We start from the raw sequence: 21,690 nt of genomic DNA, 5'->3' as shown, positions 1-21,690 counted from the left end.
CCCTTCTGCCCTCATATGAAAGCTCAAAGACCCAGGGAGTTGATCCTGGCAACGATTTACACAATCTCACCATTTTGGGGGCCAAACAATCTCCTTTTTCAAAAGATACTGTGGGGGGGCACTTTTAATGCTAATGAGCTGGTCAGAAATTCTCACTTGAATTAGTGGTCTGCACCCTTCAGACGCGGCCTTGTCATGCTGAATGGTCTGGATAACATAACAAACTGTACATTGTATGTGTTGGCCTGCGGTTGACCGAGGCGGCCGTCTCTTGTCGATGTCATCGTCAGGCATGCATCATGCATATGTGGATGATTCAACCTTGCTCTTCGCAGTATGGCGACTGGTAACGTATTTTGTTGCTCTGTGGCCCATCGTTTCTCCTCGCAATTCCACCCCCAATATGCATTTATTCACATCAGCCCCTCCAGCCAACGATTTCTGATGGCAAGCAATGTTAAGCTGACCGCATTTCAGACTGAACAGCCCCTCCTCGGTCTTGGTCTACGCTGCTTCAGCAGCACCGTGTCGGGACAAAATGGTACCGGGAGGGCCTCTGCCGCCGATCACTCCCTACCCGCTAACCATGCTGACGCGAGCATTGGAGTGCGATCTAGGCTGGACTTCTCCTGTTCGTCTTGTTTCCGGTACAAAACAGTGTTTGAACTATTGCGTGGTATGTTTGTGCTGAAGTTGTCTAGCTATCAGAAGTTTGTTGAAAACAGTGAAAAGGTAAGCTCAGTGAAAAAAACAGTAGTTTCTCCCTCCCGACCCCACCCCATCACTCACGTTTCGAAGTTTACGACTCGGCATCCTGACTCCACTTTGTTGGTTGTGTATAAAGTCTGTGGAGAGTTTAGTGTAATTTTCAAAGCATTTTTAAAAAAAACTTTGAAAGATTTTTTTCAGCAATATTTGACATTTCAACATTTTAGCAATGTAATGATTGATAGACCTTCAACGGAGATCATAACTGATAAAAAAAAGACAGGATGTCAAACTCTTTCCGCTTTCTTCCTAGGGCCTACATCCTACCTCACTTCCTCTGAATATGTACAGTACATATAAATATGTACCAAATGTGGCCATTTATTCACTTGCTAGAAATTTTTGTACATTATAAATTGACAAAGTAATGTAACAAATGTAAAAGTTTCATCTTTTTATTTTGACAAAAGCTGACATAGGGGGCCTACTTACAAATAACCTAGTCAAGTAATTATTTGCAACTTTGAGTTAGGCCTACTTGAGGGAAAGACTTCCATCTACGGACATCCCTTTTTTCTCTGCAGTTGTTTATCTGCCAATCAGCAAGTCATGACATGTCCTAGAAAGCCAACTTCAGCGAGGAAAATATCGAAGCGTTTGCAAGAAGAGAACACTTAAAAATTTTTCAAACCAGTCTCGTGGGGATTTGCATAGGCATCAAGTGATGTCCGTCTATGGAACTCTGAATTGAGCACAGGTGCAAGTTTCTTTGGTTTTGTCCAAATCTGGATTGAATGGCTATTGTTATTAATTTGGCATTCAGCTGGGATAGCCCATACAAGTCTTTCAAGTTATTGCTAGTGGTGTCTCTTGGTAGAATAAGGGGAAGCTTGTAGCTAGAAGACGGTGAGGAAATGTACAGTTTCAAAATATGGAAGGAAACGAACTGCACAAAGGGGGAAAATCCGAAGAGTTGGATACAGACTGAAACCCTAATCCATCATCCATGTACTGACCTGGGTGGGATTTGAACCCAGGACCCACCGGTGGAATTTGAGGGAAAGTACATGTATTAACCTCCAACCCAACCCTGGGCTGGATGAGAGTCTGAGTCACAAGCTATTTAGTTTGAGTCCAATTTTCATTTTGAGTGTTTTGCCGCTGTGGCACAAGTTAGTATCCATGTTACCAAAATTGCCACTTAAGTCATGGACTCAAGTCATACCACTCACCACACATGCACTCACATACCATGTTGTTTTTTTGTTTTGTTTTGTTAGTTTGAGTTTTTTTTGAAGTAAGGATTTTTTGAAGTTGATATTTGCGGTTTTACCAATGTATACATTCCTAAGTAGTTCATCATGCAATGCTTTGCATACAATATAAGCCACGATCAGTCCACTTCCTGCCACAGGCCTCAGAAATATAATTCAGCTCATCAGATATTAACCCATTGTAGACTGACACTGTGCATGGTGTGCAATAAGCTATGTAAAAAATAACTAAGGGCCTATAGTTCCTCATCTGGGATTTTTGAACAAACGAAGGAGGTGGCCCCGTTTTTGGTTTTCAAAAGGCAATTTTTTCCAAGATTGTGGATGTATTTCTGCTTTTCTGCATCTGTTTCACTGATACTTTTCATCTCAATCAACTATCACCCGATCTATCAGATTCAAAATATGCATACATGCTACATGTTTTGCCAAAAATAACTTAAAAAGTCAAACTCTGTTGGAAATAAAAAATGTAAAAAAAGAGAGAGCCAGAGGGGACAAAGAAAGAAATTAATTTTCTTACTCTGCCTTAATAAAATCCTGTCATCAACTTGTGCACCATTACAGATCATGAGCATGTCGCAGCGCATCTTGGGGCAGCAGCTTTTTGGCGTGGCTGCCCAGTGCACGTTCTATGGCCACTTCATCGCAGGGAATGGGGAGGCCCAGGCCAGGCGATTGGTGGAGCGCTTTGAGGAGCTGGGCGTGGCCACCATCTTGGCTGTCACGGCCGAGGAGGACGTGGGCGAGAGCGTTGGCAGGTAGGGCTATCGTCAGGCTTGGCTCTTAAAAAAAAGGACGAAGAAAGAGTTTAATATGAGGCAATATTTCAATGTCAAAACCGATGTAAGCCCAAACAACAAAATAGCTGTGTTTCCTGTTACCCGACCCAACTTAAAAAACACATGGAACCTATATCTTTTTATTCAACAAATCAATAAAATATAAAAAGTTATTGTGCCTTGCCCCGAGCCTAATTGTGTGTACATTGTATTGTTTTAATTTTTTTTTTGCATTAGATGGACAGCTTGTGTGTGTTTGTAACTCAACAGCCAGCTGCTTTACTACTCAATCACAGTGCTGATATGTAATATTGACGCGCACATGTACAGTACCTGTTACAAATTCACGCTGCCCCCCCCCAAAAAAAAAAATATAGACCATCTGACCCTAATTTTTTGGGCTACAAAAATTTAGAGTAAAAAAAGTATTTTACCCACCAACCACCCTAATTTATTTTTCAGTGTAATAGGAAATACAACTAATTTTTTGTTTGGCCTAATCCCAGTAGAATTGTTAGAACTAGAATTGCAGCCGTATATATGTTTGCACAGTAATTGATGGCAACATGTAAATGGTGTCCCCAGTAAACGACTAGTTAGGTCAAAATGATGTGTAGCACAGTTGGAATGACTTGTTGAATATGATAAGCTGTTGCTTGACTCAATCAGATACAATGAGCCAAGATATGACCGGAATGCCAACGGCTACTTAAATTGCATGGACCTCTCCCAGGCGGTGTCCAACAAGTTCAGGCCCATCAGCCAGCTGAAAGTGACCTCGTTTTGCAAGGCCGATGTCTTGGTAAGTTTGTAACCCTCACCTTGTGGGCTCAGTGTACAAGCACGCACTCACCTGTGAACATCAGACAGGTTGGGTTCCCCACCTCCCACAATGTCATCCAGAGTGAGAATGGTGTTGGAGAGACTGGGGCCTGTCTTCCCGTCTCCCCTGGTATACCGTTCCTGCATTAGATAACACATGGCAGCAAATCAGATGTTTGGAAAGTCTTAGTCAAATCACAAGTCATTTTTTTGCTGGCCCAATTCAAGTCACAAGTTATTTAGGCACAAGTAAAGTAGAGTCACAAGGTCATTTAATCAAAACACATGACAAGTCACAAGTCTCTGTCCAAGAGCAAGTCAAGTCAGTATCATCCAGGGAACTGAAATGTAGTGATGCCATCTAATGAGAGCTTTTCAGTGTGGAAAGTTGCCAGAATTAAGGTTTGGAGTGCGAAGTCTTGAGTTATTGGTATGCCAGCTGGTGAGCACACTTTGAGCACAAATGGTACGAATGAGCTACATGTCGGATTCACTATCCTCCCCGAGTGGGACCAAGAGAGGGCACTATTTTCCTAGAGCGGAGGCTGGGAACTGTACTTTGCTGGTTCATAAATGACTATGAAATGAATGCTTTCGTCACTGTGTGCATCCCACCAATAAAATGAACACTCCCACCACTGTGGCTCTTTCAACTGATGAGGTGGGTGCTTCTCAGTGTTGCAGGTGAGTACTTGTTGAGTAGCAAGGTTCTCTGCCAAATTTTGAAGTGGTTTAGAGGGAATAAAGCTTGAGTACATGGGCTTTTGATGATAAAAATACAAAGGTAAGATTACTAACTAAATGTAAGACTTCAGACACTCCCAGTTTTGTAAAATTTAAGTTTCAAGGAGAAACGAGAGTACTTTTGTCCTGAAATCTTAATTTTTATTGAACACCGATAGTCTGACACTTAAGTCATCATTTGACCTTAAGTTGTAACCTTACCTCTGTGCATATACCATCAAATGTACTTCAGCTGTGATCCCTCCTAACTGGTTAAATATTTGGCAGAGAACTTTGTACTTCAAAAAAACTCAACTACAAAATCGGCACTGCTTCTACTGGAGGCAGATTGGCACAGAAAACCAGTTTCAGTGAAACACTTGAACAACATTTAAACCTGAAGGGTGCCCTCTTATAATTCTGAAGGATATACGTATGATTTGTTGTTCAATTAACATCACGGAGCATCATCATCCTTTCAATTTGAGTTTTTTATACTCCTGCAGGCTAGAATGACAGAATTACTTGAGGAAAAAGGTTTGTCATATGACAATAACTCTTCGTTGAGTGTCAACAATCTTGCCCAGGGATTAGACGGCAACATGACTCCCATCTCTGATCTCAGTGATGCTGAGAACCACCACCTGAGGCTGGTGTTGCAGAGACTCAGTGATATAGGCCAGGTGCGCCAGTGATTTTATTTCCACCATTTTTTTTCTTTGTGATGTTTTCAGTGGCAAGAAACTGGAATCCATAAAATTCATACAAAGGTTTGCTTAATTAAGTGTGATAGATTTGGCATAAACAGCAAAGTAAGTTGCCCAAAAGACAAATTTGCAGAGAAATCCACTAAAAAAGACATCCATTGAGGGATGTGACGATAACAATTAATATTTGTGATACTTCCAGGCTTGTAACAACAAACAAGGCGTGAATTGTTTCACAAATTGCCGTGATTATGCAGGACATGCACTTGGTTTTCATTACAAAATGCTAAAAAGTAGCAAAACCTGAATGCATTAATTTTGAAAAACCCACAAAATGTGGGTCACCAATGCTGAGAAATCACACCCCAGTTGATCAGAGTGTAATGACTGGCTTTACCTTCTTACAAGGTCACTAAATCTTACAAAATTCTACACAGACATTGTAGAGTTTGATGGGTTGAGTAGCCATCAATTCAGGAAATTTCTTGAGGTACCTTTGCTAAATGGGCATTGAATATTGGGGGTGTTAAAAATTGTGTTGCCTCGAAGGAACGTACAGTGGAATGCCGCTATAACGAACAAGACGAGGACCACGCCAAATGTTCGGTACAGCGGTCATTCAGTATAGCGAATTTAAGTGCCGAACGTTTCGTTGCCATGTTGAATAGCACCCTCTCTTGTCTAACCGAAGTGCACCCTCTTGTGAGACCTTGGCTCGCTGTTTTCGTGATGTTTTGCCATTGCATTCAAGTTGAAGGTTTCTAGAAATGTATCTGTTAATTATTTTTTGTTTTTTTATTTAGACTTGAGTCAAAAATTGATATTGATTTTATCCTGAAAGTCATGAAACTACCGCTCAGGATCAATCTCTGATGCATACTGTGGCAAATCTCGGTTGATTTGTGTATCACCGTGCGTGTACGTGCGGTTTTCTCCGCACCCGATCATGTGGAGTCGCAAAACCAGTGTCCATTCAGTACCGTTGACAACTAGTGGCTTTCCCTTCTAATCCTTGGGGAAATAATGGCCAATTGTCACTTTCCAACATAAAAAAACCTCAACTGTTTTATCATGTTGATGTTTGGGAATTACAAACGACAACTGAATAGTGTTCGGTAGGTTCTGTGCACAAATTATTGGGAGCCAAGGACGATGTTCGGTACAGCCAAAAGTTCAGTATAGCGGTGTTCCATTGTAATGCAAAAATGACAAATGACGGACTTTACCTGTTAATAGTTCATTAACAGTGTTGTATTCAAGTCCTTCACAAGTCCAATCACAAGTCCCTTCACAAAGCCAGTCATAAGTGACAGGGTGAACAATGACAAAAGAATGCTTTTGTCACAGCTCATTTGAATAGCTTCTGAATGATTTGTAATGGACTTGCAGGGACTTGTGATGGACTCGAATACAACACTGTTCACGAAGTGACAGTAAGATTGCATCGTGGAACTCTCTCCAAATTCAAATGCTGACTGAAGTTTACAATGAATGGGGAACCTCTCAGAGAGTAGAAATGTGATTGTATCATTTGCGTTTCAGCGAGCCGTCAAGAACCATGCCCAGTTGCTTGTCGACGCAGAAAAGACCAACATCAACCCAGGGATAACACTGGTGTGTCTTGCCCTGATGTTGAAATTCAACAAGGAGGAACCTGTGATATGGAACACCTACCAGTGTTACCTGAAGGCAAGCTTGGCACTCCTTTTTTTCTTGACGAATTTTCAAATAATTTCATTTTGATGATTTGTGTTATTTTAAAAGACAAGGATATTAACCCCTTCACTACGGAGGTTTGCTACTACTGCACCGTTGTGTGAGGATTAGTGCATACCACACATACAGTCTATTCACCATGCAGCTGCTGGTTCAATGGGGTCTGCTGCTGGACAAAGCCCTCCATTCAGGGCATACCACAGCCCAGCAGTTGCGGTCAAAATAATCCCGCCATGAAGGGGTTAATGAGTTGTTCACTTCTTTAGCTTTGCCGAGTTTCTGCAGGTGTAATAGTGATGTCGGAGATCCTCTCTTCTTTTTTTTGTTTTGTAGAAAACAAGGGATGAGGTGGAAAGTGACTTGAGGTGGTCCCAAAAGCGAGGCGTTTGCTTTGGGGTGAAAATCGTCAGGGGTGCCTACATGGAGGCGGAGAAGGGATACGCAGCACAGCACCAGCTGGAAGGTGGGAGGCTACAACAGAATAGACCTGAAAAGAGAGAGAGACCAACAGTCAGATAGCTGGGGACAGAAAGAAATGTGTTAAACGGGGCATGTTGTCCATCTTGCCTTATCCCTCCTGCTGAGTTTGTCTGGTGTGCACTGGAAGCACTACCCATTGAAACTTAAGTTTCACAAATCTAGTCCCTCCAACCAGGATTTCAGTGTTTATGTGTGTGGCAGGGAAGGTAACATTATCAATTCAATCTTTGAATACTGCAGGTGGCCCGTCCACCCTCCTTAACCATGTGCTGCTGGGTTTAATGAGAATTTGCATGATGACTTCCCGGGGGATTTTCAAGATTTTCCATTTTCAAAATTCTTCAAAAATTCATCACTTCATTTACTGGACGTTTACACCCACCTGAATGACTGTCTGGTGGCTACTCTAATCTGATAGGCAACACCTATTGACGCCAGAATATTTCAGCCAGGCCTGCCGCCTTGTAAAGGGAGCCCACACTGTGCGGTGTTGGCCCAGTCTTTTCAAATGCAGCCAGATTAGTGTGCAACAGTATTGTATTGATCGTCGCTGGAGCGCTTGTGTCCCTGGTGATAATCCACTTTCCCCGAATGCCACAAATAGTGGTATACACTGTTTCAAAACAATGATGAGTTACCTCCGCTATTGACAACTGAAAAAATGTTGGCAATTCCCAACAGCTTGGTCTTTTGTGGCATAGCTCCTTTGTCCAATTTCGGGCACCCCGGCTATGCGTATAAACCTAAGTTCTCCAGTACTAGGATCCCGGCACGAAGTGGTTGATATTATCTGCCAAATCTACCAATATGAGCAGCGTTAGTCATTCACTCTGCTCTACTTCAAGAGTTTACAACAGGATTTGCACTAACTCGGGTGCTTGTGCACCAATTTAAGCGATTAAAGCATTAAATGGGTTTTATAACCTCAGACAATTCAAACCCACATTAGTGATTAACTTTATGGCAGTCAGCCTGTGCTGAGCAAACTATAGGCACACACGACTCTGTGTTCAGTCAGGCGACGTGCAGTAACCGTTCGTGGCTGTGGTTTGGCACTTCTTGGTAATAAAATCTCCCAGTGTCAATACAGTTGCTGATGAGAAAGATGCTCCAAATCCTGGTATCACCTCACTGAGTGAATCTGTACTTGACAAACAGCACCCTCAACAGGTCACGCACAGATCCATTATATGACATTAATCACAGATTACTGCTGGAGGGGAAGAGAAAAAACAAAAACCTCAATATCGACGGGCATAAATATTCTCCTACTGTTATTATTGGTCTTATTTGGGTTTCCCTCCGGCAGACCCGATCAATCCCAGCTATGAAGCGACCAGCGACATGTATGATGGAGTGGTGGCTCTCATGATGGACCACATAAACCGAAACCCGGGCCGCTGCGGCATGATCGTCGCGACCCACAATGAAGAGTCGGTGCTGAAAGCGGTGACAAAGTATGCATACAGGAAAGCATTCTCCAATATAGTACTGGATTTAACTCGCACTTCAGTGTTGCATGCAATACTCTGTAACGTGTAATATGTTTTCACAGTCAAGAACCTTTGGCCAATTTCTAAGACCTGTAAGCACCAAGCATTCAGTAGCAAAACGGGTAACCGGCCAAAATACCAAGCAGCATATTGTTTTTGAGTGGTTCCCAGCCTGTTCTTCTGTTATAGCACATATACATGTTAATTTGTACAGTGATTTGCCACTTAATAGCTGCGGGGGCTAATTCCATAGGCCCAAAGATCTGTTAAAACTCAAAAATATTTCCTTTTAACAAGGGTGCCAGTCAATTATATTTAGTGCACTGTGCTGCCACTGGTTCTCAGCCAACTTTTGAATCTGCTGGGCAACATCTTGTGCGTAGCATATGTTTGTATAAATTGAGCCATGGTTTGAAAAGGAATTCTTCGAGTCCAGAGGGGGCAAAGACTGGAGTCATTATATAGCGAGGCCAAGGCTTTCAAGAATCGGCCTTGTTGCTAGACTTGAGACCTCCAACACTGGTAAGCATCGGGTCGCGACCACAACAATTGGACATTGACTTTATTTGAGGCCAGACTTACGATTTGACTTGTGATTGTGACGTTTGATTGAAATGACAACTGCTCTTCTTTTTGTTTTTTTAGGATGGAGGAGCTTCGGCTGTCGCCTACCTCTGGCGATGTCATCTTTGGTCAAGTCTATGGCTTGTCTGACCGAATCACAGTGGCACTCGGTAAAGAACTAAAAAAAATTTCCTCCCAACAACATTATGCCAAAGTTATGAACTATTCATGAGAAGTTGTCAAAAAAATCCAAAATTTTGCATTCATGTTAGGAGTAGGAGAGGCCAGGAGTTGTGAAAGGTTTTATTTTAGTTACATTCATAGTCATTGCGTCATTTAATCCAATCACTGGTCAGCATGTTTGTCCATTTGACAGGGAATTATTGCCCCCCCCCCCGACTACATCACCCTCTTTTGAGGCCCGCAGAAATTAGAACCATTAAAATATGAAGTGGAACACGAGAACGTTTATCACAGAAGTTTCATCCAGGTATCAGGAGATTTCCCACTCACGGTTGGCAGAACTGTAAAACCAGGGTCTAGCTGGTCTGAAACTTTCTGGTAAACGATTTCAAAAATGTCTTTGCCCCACCCAGGCAAAGCAGGCTACATCACCTACAAGTCGGCGCCTTACGGCCCCGTGGACGATGTCTTGCCATACCTGGCCCGCCGAGCTCAGGAGAACCACTGCATACTGCAGAGCACACGCCGCGAGCGATCGCTGATGATGGAGGAGGTCAAGATGAGGATGAAGTTGCACTAGCACTGGCTCCTCCCCTGTAACGGCACTTTAAGTGCCAATAGAGGCTTTACGTGGTTGCCATTTTGCAGGGCAGTTTTTTGTTCCATAGGGAAATCTCCTTTGTGCATACCCCGTGGAACAACAGCACTGGCCTACAAGATGGCAGCCATGCAAACCCTCAACAAGGAAACCACTGGCCAGTCTCTGTAGCCACTTTCGATTGGCCACTGGCCAGTCTCTGTAGCCACTTTCGATTGGCCACTGGCCAGTCTCTGTAGCCACTTTCGATTGGCCGATGAACTCCCAGAGCATTTCAGCAACCTTAACCAGAAGCATGTGTTGAGTTCAAAGCAATTACCAGGAATATTTTTTAGGTGGCCCGCAAAAGTGCAGAACCAGAAATGATTACATCATCGACAGACAAAGTGCAAAAACACAGGTGACCTTGTTGAACGTCATTTCAACTCCGTGTTCAGCAAGTTTCTTTCCAGTGCTGCTCTCTCACATTCTCAAAGAAAGTACCTCTTTAATTTTCAAATAAATTTTTGAATGTGTAATATTGAAAAGATGACAAAAATATGTGTACTTACTTTTTTCTTTTTTAACTGGCATGTGTGGTGAGAATAGTGACATCACACAGGTGTGAACGAAATCTGTGATTCCCACGGACAAAGTTGTTAAGACAGCTCAGATTTGCCCTATTTTATGCAATTTTTCCAACAGGGCTAGCAGTACTTCCGAGCGTTAAGAGTAACGAAAAGTCCTAAATAAACTACTTAACACCCAAAAAAACCTTTAAAAAAACTGATAGATGGTTTCACAGCAAATAACAACTGGAACAGGTATTCCAGGTATTGAAATTGAAGCTTCCTCTGGGCAGTATTTGAAAGAGTCAAGATTTTCACTAGAGTGGGGTCAAGTTTGATTGTTTTCGTTTGCTTTGAAAAGTTGTACACAACTGTACACACACACACTAAGTTAAACCTATGCATGTGATGCTTAAGAAATAAGTTTTTAATCTCAACCACCAGGTCTGCAGGACTCTAAAAGTTCAGGTACTTAAAGACGCCGAGTTACAAAAAGACGCCAAGTTACAAAATGATTGCACTTGATTGATAAATTGTTACAAAAGAGCTAACATGACTACCAGTGCCAGAAAAAATTCCTTTCCAAATTTACTTTTAAGAGATCTTACAAAAAGTTAATTAATATTTTTATCCTGATGTAGAACTGTATATAATACATAAGTGTGACAACGGGATTTGCCGAATATTAATTTTGAGTAAAGTGTGGAAAAGGGTGTACTTACGTACAGTGCACATTAATGATCTTACAGTTTCAGAGTCCAGGTAAAACATGGGACGGAGATCGAATGAAGCCAAATGTAGGCGATTCCGGTGACCATGGCAATGCCATCACTGGTCAGTTGCTGTGACCCCTACCAGTGACGGTAAGCATTGTGATAATGGTAATGCCATCACAGGTCAGTTGCTGGACGACATGCCATGGACGAAAATTTTTCAGAACTAAATATAATAATACGGGTGATTCACAGTACGGTTCACGTCCAAGAGTTTGCCACAGAGAGGCCATGGCAATGCCATCACTGGTCAGTTGCTGTGACCCCTACCAGTGACGGTAAGCATTGTGATAATGGCAATGCCATCACAGGTCAGTTGCTGGACGACATGCCATGGACGAAAATTTTTCAGAACTAAATATAATAATACGGGTGATTCACAGTACGGTTCACGTCCAAGAGTTTGCCACAGAGAGGCCATTTTCCACGTTTATGGTCAATGAAATCATGGCCCCCTTGCCGCGATTTGCCTACTTCGAGAAATTTCTGATGGATTTGGACATACTGTGCAACAGAAAGAAAAAAGGATTACTTAAAACTGTTACCAAAATACACTCTCCTCTGACAAATGAACACTAGGAACAATTCAAGTTCCTGTGGACCATTTCCCATAATGCCCTGTGTGAAATGGCCTTCCATTGGCAACCGATTCATGGCACACTGTAAATCATTTGCACTGAATAAAGTGAAGAGTAGCCTGCTTCATGTTAACTCGATTTAGGTCACGTGTTACCTCGCAATGATACGGGTACCTTTTAGAAATCAGACTAATCAGCCGACAAAAATTGTCGGAGGTGGAGGGAAATTTTTTTTAGGCATTGGTAAGCTAAGCATTGTTTATGTTTTCTGTTGGAACATTTTTCATTTACACTGTAAATATTTCCACCCAAAATATTTTAACATCACATTACAATTTTGACCGGGTAAAATTAAAAACATATATGTTTTATAATGTGAAAATACAGATTATGTATAGTCTCATGAATGTACAACACTTTGATTTGTCAGGAATATTTTACAATAGTACAGACACGTATATTTCAAAGTGAAACTTGCTATGATTTATATTTTGACATAAATAATAAACTGACCAAATAAGGGTCTCCTTGAACCAGAGCCCTTGTTGTCCGTCTGCTTGTGTAACATGTTTGCCGAAGGAATTGGGCACTTCAGTTCCACGTTGCCCAAACAATGGATGCTTAATAGACCATCTAGTCAACCACCAGGGTTTAGTCCCTGGGACACCACTGTCTCATTACTGGCTGTCAGTTTTCATTTTATGTGATGGAGTATTGACGAAGCTTTGGGCCCCAAAACCATAACACAAGATGGCACCGAATGCAGCCAACAGAAGAACATGCGGGACTGCATTTTGTATCCACATTAAACTTTGTCAGAAGCACTTGACAAATGGTCGTACAATAGGTCCCACCCCAACTTGCCCGTTGTGAATGATGGTCACTAGGAGTTTACAATTACCTGGCACATGTCGTTAGGGGCTGCCATAGTAAGCTTGCGGTCTACTGTGAACTGGTACCCGGCGCAGTTGCCTTTGCTGCCGAACCATGGCCTTGCACTGAATGGAGACAAACAAGTCTGTCATTGCCGGTGCTTACAATCAACAGGCTTTATGCATTACTATTAACCCCTCAGGGTGCACGCCGCCTACCCACAGACTCGGTCTGTGCGCGTTCGTTCTGTGCCACAAGTGTGCAAAGCAGTGCGTCTGCCCAAAGGAGATATTGTTGCTGGGCAACAAAGCGCCCTCACCTGTGCATGCAAAGACTCGTTATGATGCATGTGAAAAAAGTCAACAGTTTCTTTGATAGCACAGTCTAGAGAGTGCCCAATTCCCGCAAATCTTTTCCCATGCACAGTGTTGCACTCTTGGTTCCTCGTGGACTGCCTTTCACTTGTATATGCCGGACTGTTTGTGCGCATTCTATGGGAAAAAAATGGGCATGTGCACTCTCTACACAAAATAGGTGCCCAAGCGGGTACTCCACTGTGGGTAAGATTTTGAGTTGGATTCAAGAAAATTTGTACCAAGTTATTAGCGATCAGGGGCCAGTTTCATAGAGCTGCTTATAAGCACAAAATTTGCTTAAGCGGGAAAAGAACTTTGCTAAATAAAGGTTACCAGCTCAAATTTTATCTGATTGTCATGCTAACCAAAAACCAGCTAAACACAATCCCCAAACAATATACATCACATGGAGTTTTGGCTGGTTACCTGATTTAATCAAGTAAGGTTTTCTTGCGCTAGAGCAAATTTTGTGCTTAAGCAGCTCTATGAAATTGGCCCCAGGTGTCTGAACTATTTGGTCCTCACAGCGTCTCATGCATCACAAACACAGTCCCCACAACCATGGAACAAGTAAGTGTATAAAATAGTGCACATTTTTTTCTGCTGTTGTGAGAAGGCTTTATGTACATCCACAGCTCAGCTGTGAACCAAACCAGAGCAATGTGCATATCCCATGGCTTTTTCACTAATATCCCGCTGAGTAGCAAAGTTAAGCCTCTTCCTTCCTTAGTAAATTTCCTTGCTAAGTAGCTTCACAGATACTTAAAAAAGAAAGGGACCCTACGTGATGTGTCAAACACTTGGTCTTGTCTTGGTTCAAATGAACACACTTACGTCTCCTTGCACCGTCCACAAAGTCCTTCAGTATGTCAGCCATGATGGAACTGGCTGCATGGGGATCTTCCAACTGTCGCGTAGGCAGAATTTTACTTTCTGGCCTAGACCGGAAAGAAAAATTAAGTCAAAGTTTTGTGGGGGCATCATTGTGAGAAACGCTCAGTATTTTGTCTCCTGACGATGGAGAGAGGATACTGTCTGAAACGTTGGGTGCCCTCCAGCTCTTTTCAGAAGGTCCACACAAACGCAAAGGAGATATCCTTGCATGGTGCTACCGCAAACCTCTTAACCTAACTTGCCACCTTCACCATGAAAAGCCTCAAAACTCATCCATATTTTCACTTGTCCTCAAGCCCCAGGCAGCATGACGTTTCACCACAATATCAATATCACCACAATGTTTGCTCTGACACTGGCTTTGAAACCACTGAACTCGAGTCGTCTTGCCAAGTCAATTTAAGCATCTCCGTGCCCACAGACACTGCGTTCTGTGTCTAAACTCGACGGATAATTGTGTGTCTAAACTTGACGGATAAAACCACATAGTAGGTAGAACCGTCTCGATGCTGAGTAACTAATTATGGTTTTTTAGATATTTCACATGCATAGCTTCTGTCCCAGCACACAGAGCGAGATCAGGTCTCAAAAGTGCAGAGAAGCATGTCATGGCCATCCCTCCACACAAGGCATCATAAAAATGGATCCTGAAGTGAGTTCGTCTTCTTACCCTGAAGCAGGCATTTCTGGGGGTCTGGCACATTCCTGGGGGGTCAGTGTGGGCATCAACAGTGCTGGCTTGACCTAAAACAATAAGTCGTACTACTGAATCAGTGTTCAGTTGAGTAAAATATAAATATATATGGAACAATGCACTCATTATGCCCATAGCCCTAACTGCTACTGTTCATGAATATTCGAACCCTAAAAGTACTGATCTTAACCTTATCACAACCAAGACAGAGAGCTAGAAATAGGCCGTTTCTCCCTTTGAACCCAAGATCTTGGCTGTCCAAGACTCCAAAGACAGATTTCATTTTTCTCTCAAATCATGCACAGATACAAAGATGGCCAAGTTTAGCACATCTATCAAGTTTTAATTCCTTTGCTCCTTGGGTTCATAAGTAAACTTGCTGAGCGAGCACAATTCACTGAATTTGGAACTCTGACATCTTTAGGAGTAAAAGAGTTTGATTTTTAGAAATTCCTAGGGGACAGCTTCAAGGAGGCTTAATTTGACAACCTCAATGAATCGCAGGATAAAAAATTTGTGAAAGGTAGTTTCAACTTCCTTGAGGAGTAAGTCTGGGTTGAGACAAGACACGTACAGAATACCTACTTGCTTCAGTCTAGCAATTTCTAGTTTCAGCTGAGAGATTTCTGCCTGAGCTTCCCTCTCAGCCTTTGCTCTTTTTCGTTTTTCCTAACAGGTCAAGAAAAAATAGAAGTCAGACAAAGTTGAAAGACAAAACAAAGAGAACAAAATTCTTATTTACTTCAAGTTCTTGTGAGCACACTGAACAAAAGGGCAGCTCTATATCCCCGGTTCTATCCAGAACCATTTTGCTCCTGTAAGAACTTTTTATAAAGTGTATCCCCAAATCCTTTACTTTTATGTGTTAGCAGACAATGCCTTACCTCAATATCATTATTTCTCTCTGTTACTCTCTTGTTTTAGGAAGAAAAAGCCTAAGAATTTTTCACCCTTTCTGTCACCAATTTTGTTTTCTGTTATTTCGTTTCATAATACAAAACCTAAAAAGTGGTTGAAAGCATGCATACAATAAACACCTGTATAAATGTTACATGGTTTGAAGTTGGACAGTCATTTTAGGTCTCTGAGTATTGGAAGTAGATAAACTTGTCCACTTCAGAAACTAGGTTGTCGACTTCCAATACCTAAGGGATCTAATACAGACTATTCAGCCAAAATAAACCACAATATCTTTGCTTGACGATACCTCTTGCACATTCAGTTAACCCATGTGATATAAAAATGCATCCAGTCGGGAATCACTGACCTGGGAAATATTTATTAACACACATTAACACGTTAAAGAACAACATTTAGGTAAAGGGTGAAGCATAGATTTGCTTTTGTACCCTAACCTATTGACAGACATACATATTATAACATAGGACAATACAAGACATGAACATGTTTTTGGCAATGATACACATACGGACAAACACTGACAAATATGCTGATCGATAGATATGTGTGCCGCCATCTTTTCACGTGTACGCTTCATAAAGCACATGCACAGACAAACTAACACAAGGTTACTAGTTCATTTACGCATGCATATTTACTCTATGCATAAAAACTTGCATGTGCAAAGCTTGTGTGTGCACTTGGCAAACTTGGCTGTAAATCATGAATATGTATGAGGCAGTGTTGCAGTGGAGACCACTTGAGAACGTCACAAGACCAGTACAAGACCAACACAAAACCCCCAGTCTGAATTCAAGTCACAAGCTATTCAAATGAACTGCAACAAAAGCATTCCTTTGTCATTGTTCACCCTGTTACCTGAGACTGGTCTTGTGCATGGTCATGTGTCTGGTCACGTGTCTGGTCATGTGATGGTCTCCACTACAACACTGGTATAAGGTATAAGTAATATGAAATATGGACCAAAATCCCAGATTTTCATCAAACAAGCCTCATTTCAGCATCCTAAAACTGACAAACTTCGTGGGGGCATAAGAGTGGACAGTCCCACCTATCTCCCTTTCTAAAATTCCTGAATCAGCACTCACTAACAAATTTACAAATTAATTAATATTTCAGTGTCAGCCCTTTTAGGAAGCCACAAAAATTTGGGGAAGGGGGAGAAAGATAATGAGACAACAGACCCTTCTTGCTGGATTCTTGAGGCATCTGAGCCAACACAGCCCGAGTAGTTTTGATTGATGAACTCGATGACTCCTACCTGCTCAAGGAGATCTCGCAGCCTCTGCTGGTCAAATCTGGCCATCCTCTCTGAATTTTGGATCTCTTCCATCTCTTCTTCCTCCTTCCGCAACTTCTCCCTCATCTCCTCATCTCTTGCTGCATCCTTCTCTCTGGTTGATGAAAAAAAATGAAACCCAAATGGGATTTTTCCAAAAAAATTTTACAAAAATTCAGTTTGCATGTTTTCTAATGAACGTTCTTTGGGCGAGCAAGCTGAACAAGCAGTAAAAAAGGAGTTTTCTGGGAACAATATGTTTTTGGTAGTTCTTTTGGGGGGTATGACCAGGGAGGCAGTAATGGGGTGGGGAGAAGGACGTGAGGGGGAAGGTATTCAACTAACCTCTGTCTCTGGTCTTTCCTGATATTCCTCTCTCGTCTTCTGTCTTCCGCTTTGGTTCGCTGTGGCAGCATCTCATAGTACCAATACTCCCAAGGCATAGCCACTGCAAGCAACGATGATAGGGTTGAGCTGCATCGTTAACCCGGCAGTTTCTGTGCTCACTGGTGGCAAAAATGGGGGAGGGACGGGGGAAGGCTGGCACTTTTTCAATGTGGGAATGCCCCCTTCAAACACACTTTTAGTTCGACCACAATGGGGCAGGGCCTAATCAGTTTATTCCTGGCTGATGCCATGGTCCCACAACGGTCCCCCTGCTTTGAAAATCCTTCCGCCGCTGTTGTCACCACTGCCTGAAACCACCCTGCCTGTCACTTTCTATGGACTATTCCAACACCCAGAATTGAAAGCTGGCTCCGCAGTAGTAGTCCAGTGGCGTAGCCGGGGGGCCCCTGGGGGGTACATGCCCTCCCACAAATTCCCAGTGCCCCCCAGGTGCCCCCTTCCCACTAAAAAAACAGAGGAATACATATTGAACAAGGCTAACAAAAACTTGCCCCCCCCAAAAAAAAGCACACCACTGAAAGCTGGTGCCCCCCATAAGATGCTGGTTCCCCTTTGTGCCCCCTCCACTAATAAAATCCTAGCTACGCCACTGAGTGGTACTACATAAACTCGCAGGAGATACGCCTCCCCAAATAGTTTGTGATCATGCTACTGGCCAAAATGCTCCCATGCATCAAGTCTGAGATGTGCGCGTGGTTGTGGTGTTACCATGGTAACAGCATCTCCTTTAGATTAATCCACACTGCCTGAAATTACTTCAGTATGCTCTGGTACAGTCAAGCTGACAGATTTGGGACTAGAATACAGGTCTTACCAGGTTAATATAATGCAATTGCCTCACTTTTGGGTACTTACAACCTTCCTCTGCATGCGGCATCTTTTATTTACTAAATAACCTTACCTTGTGTTGGGTCCAGTACTGGTGTGCCGTCTTGCCCACTGTTCAGCTGATGATGTAGAACCTGGTAGAAATGATGGCCAATCTGAAAAATGCACCAGAACAATGGAAAATGACTGAAAACCTGAAGACAAAAACTGACTTCTTCATGTGGAGTGGAGCACGCTGAGTACGCGTAACTAATTTACCCCGGCACGTATGGTCTTTGTGTACATGCAGAACGCCTGCAAAGACCCGCTTGTAATCACCTGTCGTTCTTTTCGCTGATTAGGGGTGCACTTCAGCTTGGGGCGGATACCATAATCATGTTTAAAGGGAAGATATAAAACAAACTAATTCATCTAGTATAGTCTTTCCAGACAAAAACACACCAAATGACTGAATGCCAGGCTGATGAACTCAGTTCCTGACACAACGACCGACTGACCAACTCACTGACCAAACAAGCCCAATGACTGACCAGTCATTATGCGGACAATCATCTGACAGGCAAGCTAACCACAGCCAGTCAATTTCTTGCGCCGAGCAGATTTGGCTCGGATTTGCCGACTCCATGCTCGATTCTTACCTCATACATAAGTTCATCTTTAGTCAGTTTGACGGCATTCCTCTTAAGTATGAACTCCATCTCGGGCAACTGTGGGATGAAACATAAGAAATCTAAAAATTTAACTGAGGTGGAAAGCTTGCGGTAGCACCATGCAAGGATACGGTCTCTTTCGGTTTCGGACAGTATGCTCTGTCTGTCGTCAGGAGACTGGACGGACAGAGTATACTGTCTGAAACGTTGAGTTCCTCACGGTTCTTTTCAGAACCATACAGACTCACAAAGAGATCGTATTCTTGCATGGTGCTACGGCAAGCTTTCCACCTTAGTTGTCTGTCACCATGAATAGCTTGAAATCCCATCCAAAAATTTAAATCAGACTATTCTGCAACAGTCTTTTCTCAGAATAACTTTTCGTTTAACACTTGCTCAGATTTTTCACTGAACATCCATTTTGAGGTATTTGGGTGTGAAAAGTTAATGTTCAAAGCGACTCTAAAATAACTCAGCTTCCAAGCTGAAAATTTCCAGAAAGTAACCAAAAGACTTACACTCTCGCACTGCAGCAAGTATTTCCTTTGCAACATTAAGACACTGACTGTCATGCAAGGAACGATGTCATAGTCTGGTACATCCAAGCCGATAATGTACTGGTCCCATACATACATGACGGCATCCAGACTTAAGTAACCTTGAAAACAAAAATTATAGTCCAAGGGTGCATTTTTTTTTATTCATTTATGAACTGAATACAAAAGAAAGAAACCGCACAGGAATTAGTTATTACTTTTGCTTGGTTGTCCGTGGACATGTTTAAAAGGAAAATGAACAGTGGTTCTTGGAAACTTACCCACAAAGAGACACCTGACCATTGGCCTGACCAAAGTCTTGATGCCTTGTGTGAGTGCAGACGGCCCTGCAAAGTGACCTGTGGCCAAAACACATTCGGAAGTGAAACAGTGTGCACAGATAGATCACGTGTGCGTTCTATTGGTTTCAACAAGAAACGTTTGAAGTCTAGCGTGTGGCTTGAGATAAAGATGAAAACTCCTCTAAAGCCAAGAAAAAGGTTTTAAAAAAGTTGGAAAAGGGTATCTATGCTGTAAAATGCATGGACAAGAGACCACAATTAACTTAATTGTTATGAAAAGAAATTAAGATTTCTGCAATAAATATTGACAAAAAACATTCGCGGTCGGACGTCTTTGGAACAAATTCATTTTGGTTTTTCCTCCAAAATTGGCGCTCCCATAGGTTTCATTCTTCATCAAGACGTTAGAATGGAATTTTTTTAAGTCTCAGAAAAGGAGAAAGGTGAGACTAACCACTGAACACTTGGTGAAAGTGCTCTGCCAACGCCTCGTCTTTTTCTTGCAGCATCCCAGCGATCTGCTTTGCAAATGCCTCCATGCTCCCCTGAAAATCCTGCAAAGTTGTCAGAAATGCAATGCCGGACCCCAGTCTGAGAGTTTCAACAGCAGGGTTTTTTCCTGTCTGTTTCTGCATGGGCTATAACAGCGAGGACTCATTGCACAGTCAGAAATGCGACGGAAGAGTAAATGAGTGAATTTATCAAGCGTGATTATAAAGAGAGGGACACACTTTGAATCACAATGAAAGTCGTCTACACTCGACCAAACGAAAGGTATGAATAAAAACCTGGGGGCAACTCCTTGAAATATCAGCCCTTGGACAATGTCTTGCCTTCTAGAAACCAGACCAATATGGCAAGTGCATCATCTGGTTGCCAGACAAAAATACTGACAATGTTTTTGGGATGTTTAGGTCCGGTAGGAACCGTGGTGACATGGCTAAAGTAGGATAAATTGTAAGCCAAAGGTTAAGGGTTTGATTTCTGCCCAGACTATCTTTGTTATGATTGGTCACCATTGTTGGTCAAAGTATCAGGAAGACGTTGGAGTTTTTTAAACAGTTAAAAATTGTCAGTTGAGATATGAAAAAGAGACTTGTGTGGGAGAATATGTGGTGTGGAAAAGTAAACTTACGGCCAGGACAGTAACGGCCTGCTCCCAAACTGGATGGCTGTGTCCAAACCAACTTGCTGTGGTTGAGAGTAACACAAGTGTATGGAAAGAGGCTGCAGCTGCCAGCCAAAGACCTCCAGTGGCCAATGAGTTATTCAAAGCCCTAGCCACAACTTTTGAACATGGCCTAAATCTAGATGAGAAAGCTTGCATTCGGACTAGGGACAATGGTGAAGAACTCACTTTGACGTAGGATTCCCGCATAAAAATTGGCCGGCTGGACATGAATGTAGCATACTCCTCTATCAGTAGGGCCAAGGTGCTCTCCAGCACAAGCTGCTCAGGCCGCGTAGTTGATAACACATTGAGGAGGAACGGAATTACCAGCATGTAGTCCGTGTCAATCAGGCTAGTCTTCGTCTTCTTGCAGACGTGGTGGTAGGACAAGATGGCCTTCATTGCATGGAGTATATCTAGACAGACAAAGATATTTATTTTAATAGGCCATATGACAAGCTGAAAAAGGAGATGTTTTTGCACGTTCTGTAAGTTAAAGCTATGAGCAATGCAGTGTATATTAAAAGGCTTGAACACAGAAGCCAAGTTTTTCATGGCAAATCAAGGACAGAAATCAATATTCCCCACCAAACACTTTTGTGTCTAGACGCCTGTGCACTCTTTACACACGTATGCGAAAGTTTGAATTGCTGACTTCAGAACTCCAAGTGAGTGTTTGTCAGTACGGTTCCACTTGTTACGCATAAGAATGAAATCTCTGTACAGATGACACCAGACATTGTTTACGTGTGTGCTTTGCTTTGGCATCCAATGGACTGTGGGCCCCCAATGACTTTGTAGGAAAGTGCATATTGGCCTATCAGATGGT

The 21,690-nt window shown here is 42.5% G+C and overlaps 2 protein-coding genes across 3 annotated transcripts in view; one reads left to right on the top strand and one right to left on the bottom strand.

The window, feature by feature from the left end:
• The first annotated feature begins 241 nt into the window (after nucleotides 1–241).
• prodh2 (proline dehydrogenase 2) lies at nucleotides 242–12,487 on the top strand. 2 transcript variants are annotated; one of them, XM_022248028.2, is made up of 10 exons: nucleotides 596–732; nucleotides 1,293–1,465; nucleotides 2,550–2,743; nucleotides 3,434–3,566; nucleotides 4,816–4,992; nucleotides 6,559–6,705; nucleotides 7,066–7,195; nucleotides 8,522–8,669; nucleotides 9,351–9,439; nucleotides 9,866–12,487. In XM_022248028.2, exons 3-10 carry the CDS (start codon nucleotides 2,553–2,555, stop codon nucleotides 10,030–10,032), a joined length of 1,182 nt encoding a protein of 393 aa, XP_022103720.2. In that variant the 5' UTR covers nucleotides 596–732; nucleotides 1,293–1,465; nucleotides 2,550–2,552; the 3' UTR covers nucleotides 10,033–12,487. The 2 variants fall into 2 exon arrangements, with proteins under 2 accessions (XP_022103719.2, XP_022103720.2); XM_022248027.2 differs by lacking the exon at nucleotides 1,293–1,465 and having other exon boundaries at nucleotides 242–732.
• Nucleotides 11,003–21,690, bottom strand: part of LOC147798079 (uncharacterized) — a 14,314-nt gene continuing 3,626 nt past the window's right edge. The window contains exons 5-16 of the mRNA XM_087141033.1: nucleotides 21,048–21,277; nucleotides 20,145–20,244; nucleotides 19,670–19,747; nucleotides 19,371–19,510; nucleotides 18,841–18,909; nucleotides 18,276–18,357; nucleotides 17,312–17,414; nucleotides 16,949–17,081; nucleotides 15,352–15,435; nucleotides 14,743–14,816; nucleotides 14,013–14,116; nucleotides 11,003–12,947 (exon numbers count right to left, since the gene is read on the bottom strand). Of these exons, the coding sequence (XP_086997159.1) occupies nucleotides 12,892–12,947; nucleotides 14,013–14,116; nucleotides 14,743–14,816; nucleotides 15,352–15,435; nucleotides 16,949–17,081; nucleotides 17,312–17,414; nucleotides 18,276–18,357; nucleotides 18,841–18,909; nucleotides 19,371–19,510; nucleotides 19,670–19,747; nucleotides 20,145–20,244; nucleotides 21,048–21,277 (1,253 nt within the window). The 3' untranslated portion in view covers nucleotides 11,003–12,891. The remainder of the gene's footprint in view (nucleotides 12,948–14,012; nucleotides 14,117–14,742; nucleotides 14,817–15,351; nucleotides 15,436–16,948; nucleotides 17,082–17,311; nucleotides 17,415–18,275; nucleotides 18,358–18,840; nucleotides 18,910–19,370; nucleotides 19,511–19,669; nucleotides 19,748–20,144; nucleotides 20,245–21,047; nucleotides 21,278–21,690) is intronic.

The sequence above is a fragment of the Acanthaster planci genome, linkage group LG09 (genome assembly GCF_054643075.1).
Source record: "Acanthaster planci isolate LZ-2023a linkage group LG09, COTS_SCS, whole genome shotgun sequence".
Classification (NCBI taxonomy): domain Eukaryota; kingdom Metazoa; phylum Echinodermata; class Asteroidea; order Valvatida; family Acanthasteridae; genus Acanthaster; species Acanthaster planci.
Note: the sequence above shows the minus strand (reverse complement) of the source record. Positions and strands in the feature narration are given on the sequence as shown.

Bases quoted from the DNA above. Each gene is read 5' to 3' on its own strand.
- prodh2 (XM_022248027.2), top strand. From the start codon at position 337: ATGGCGACTGGTAACGTATTTTGTTGCTCTGTGGCCCATCGTTTCTCC. The intron at 733-2,549 runs GTAAGCTCAGTG...GCACCATTACAG, and splicing joins TTGTTGAAAACAGTGAAAAG to ATCATGAGCATGTCGCAGCG. The intron at 6,706-7,065 runs GCAAGCTTGGCA...TTTGTTTTGTAG, and splicing joins CCTACCAGTGTTACCTGAAG to AAAACAAGGGATGAGGTGGA.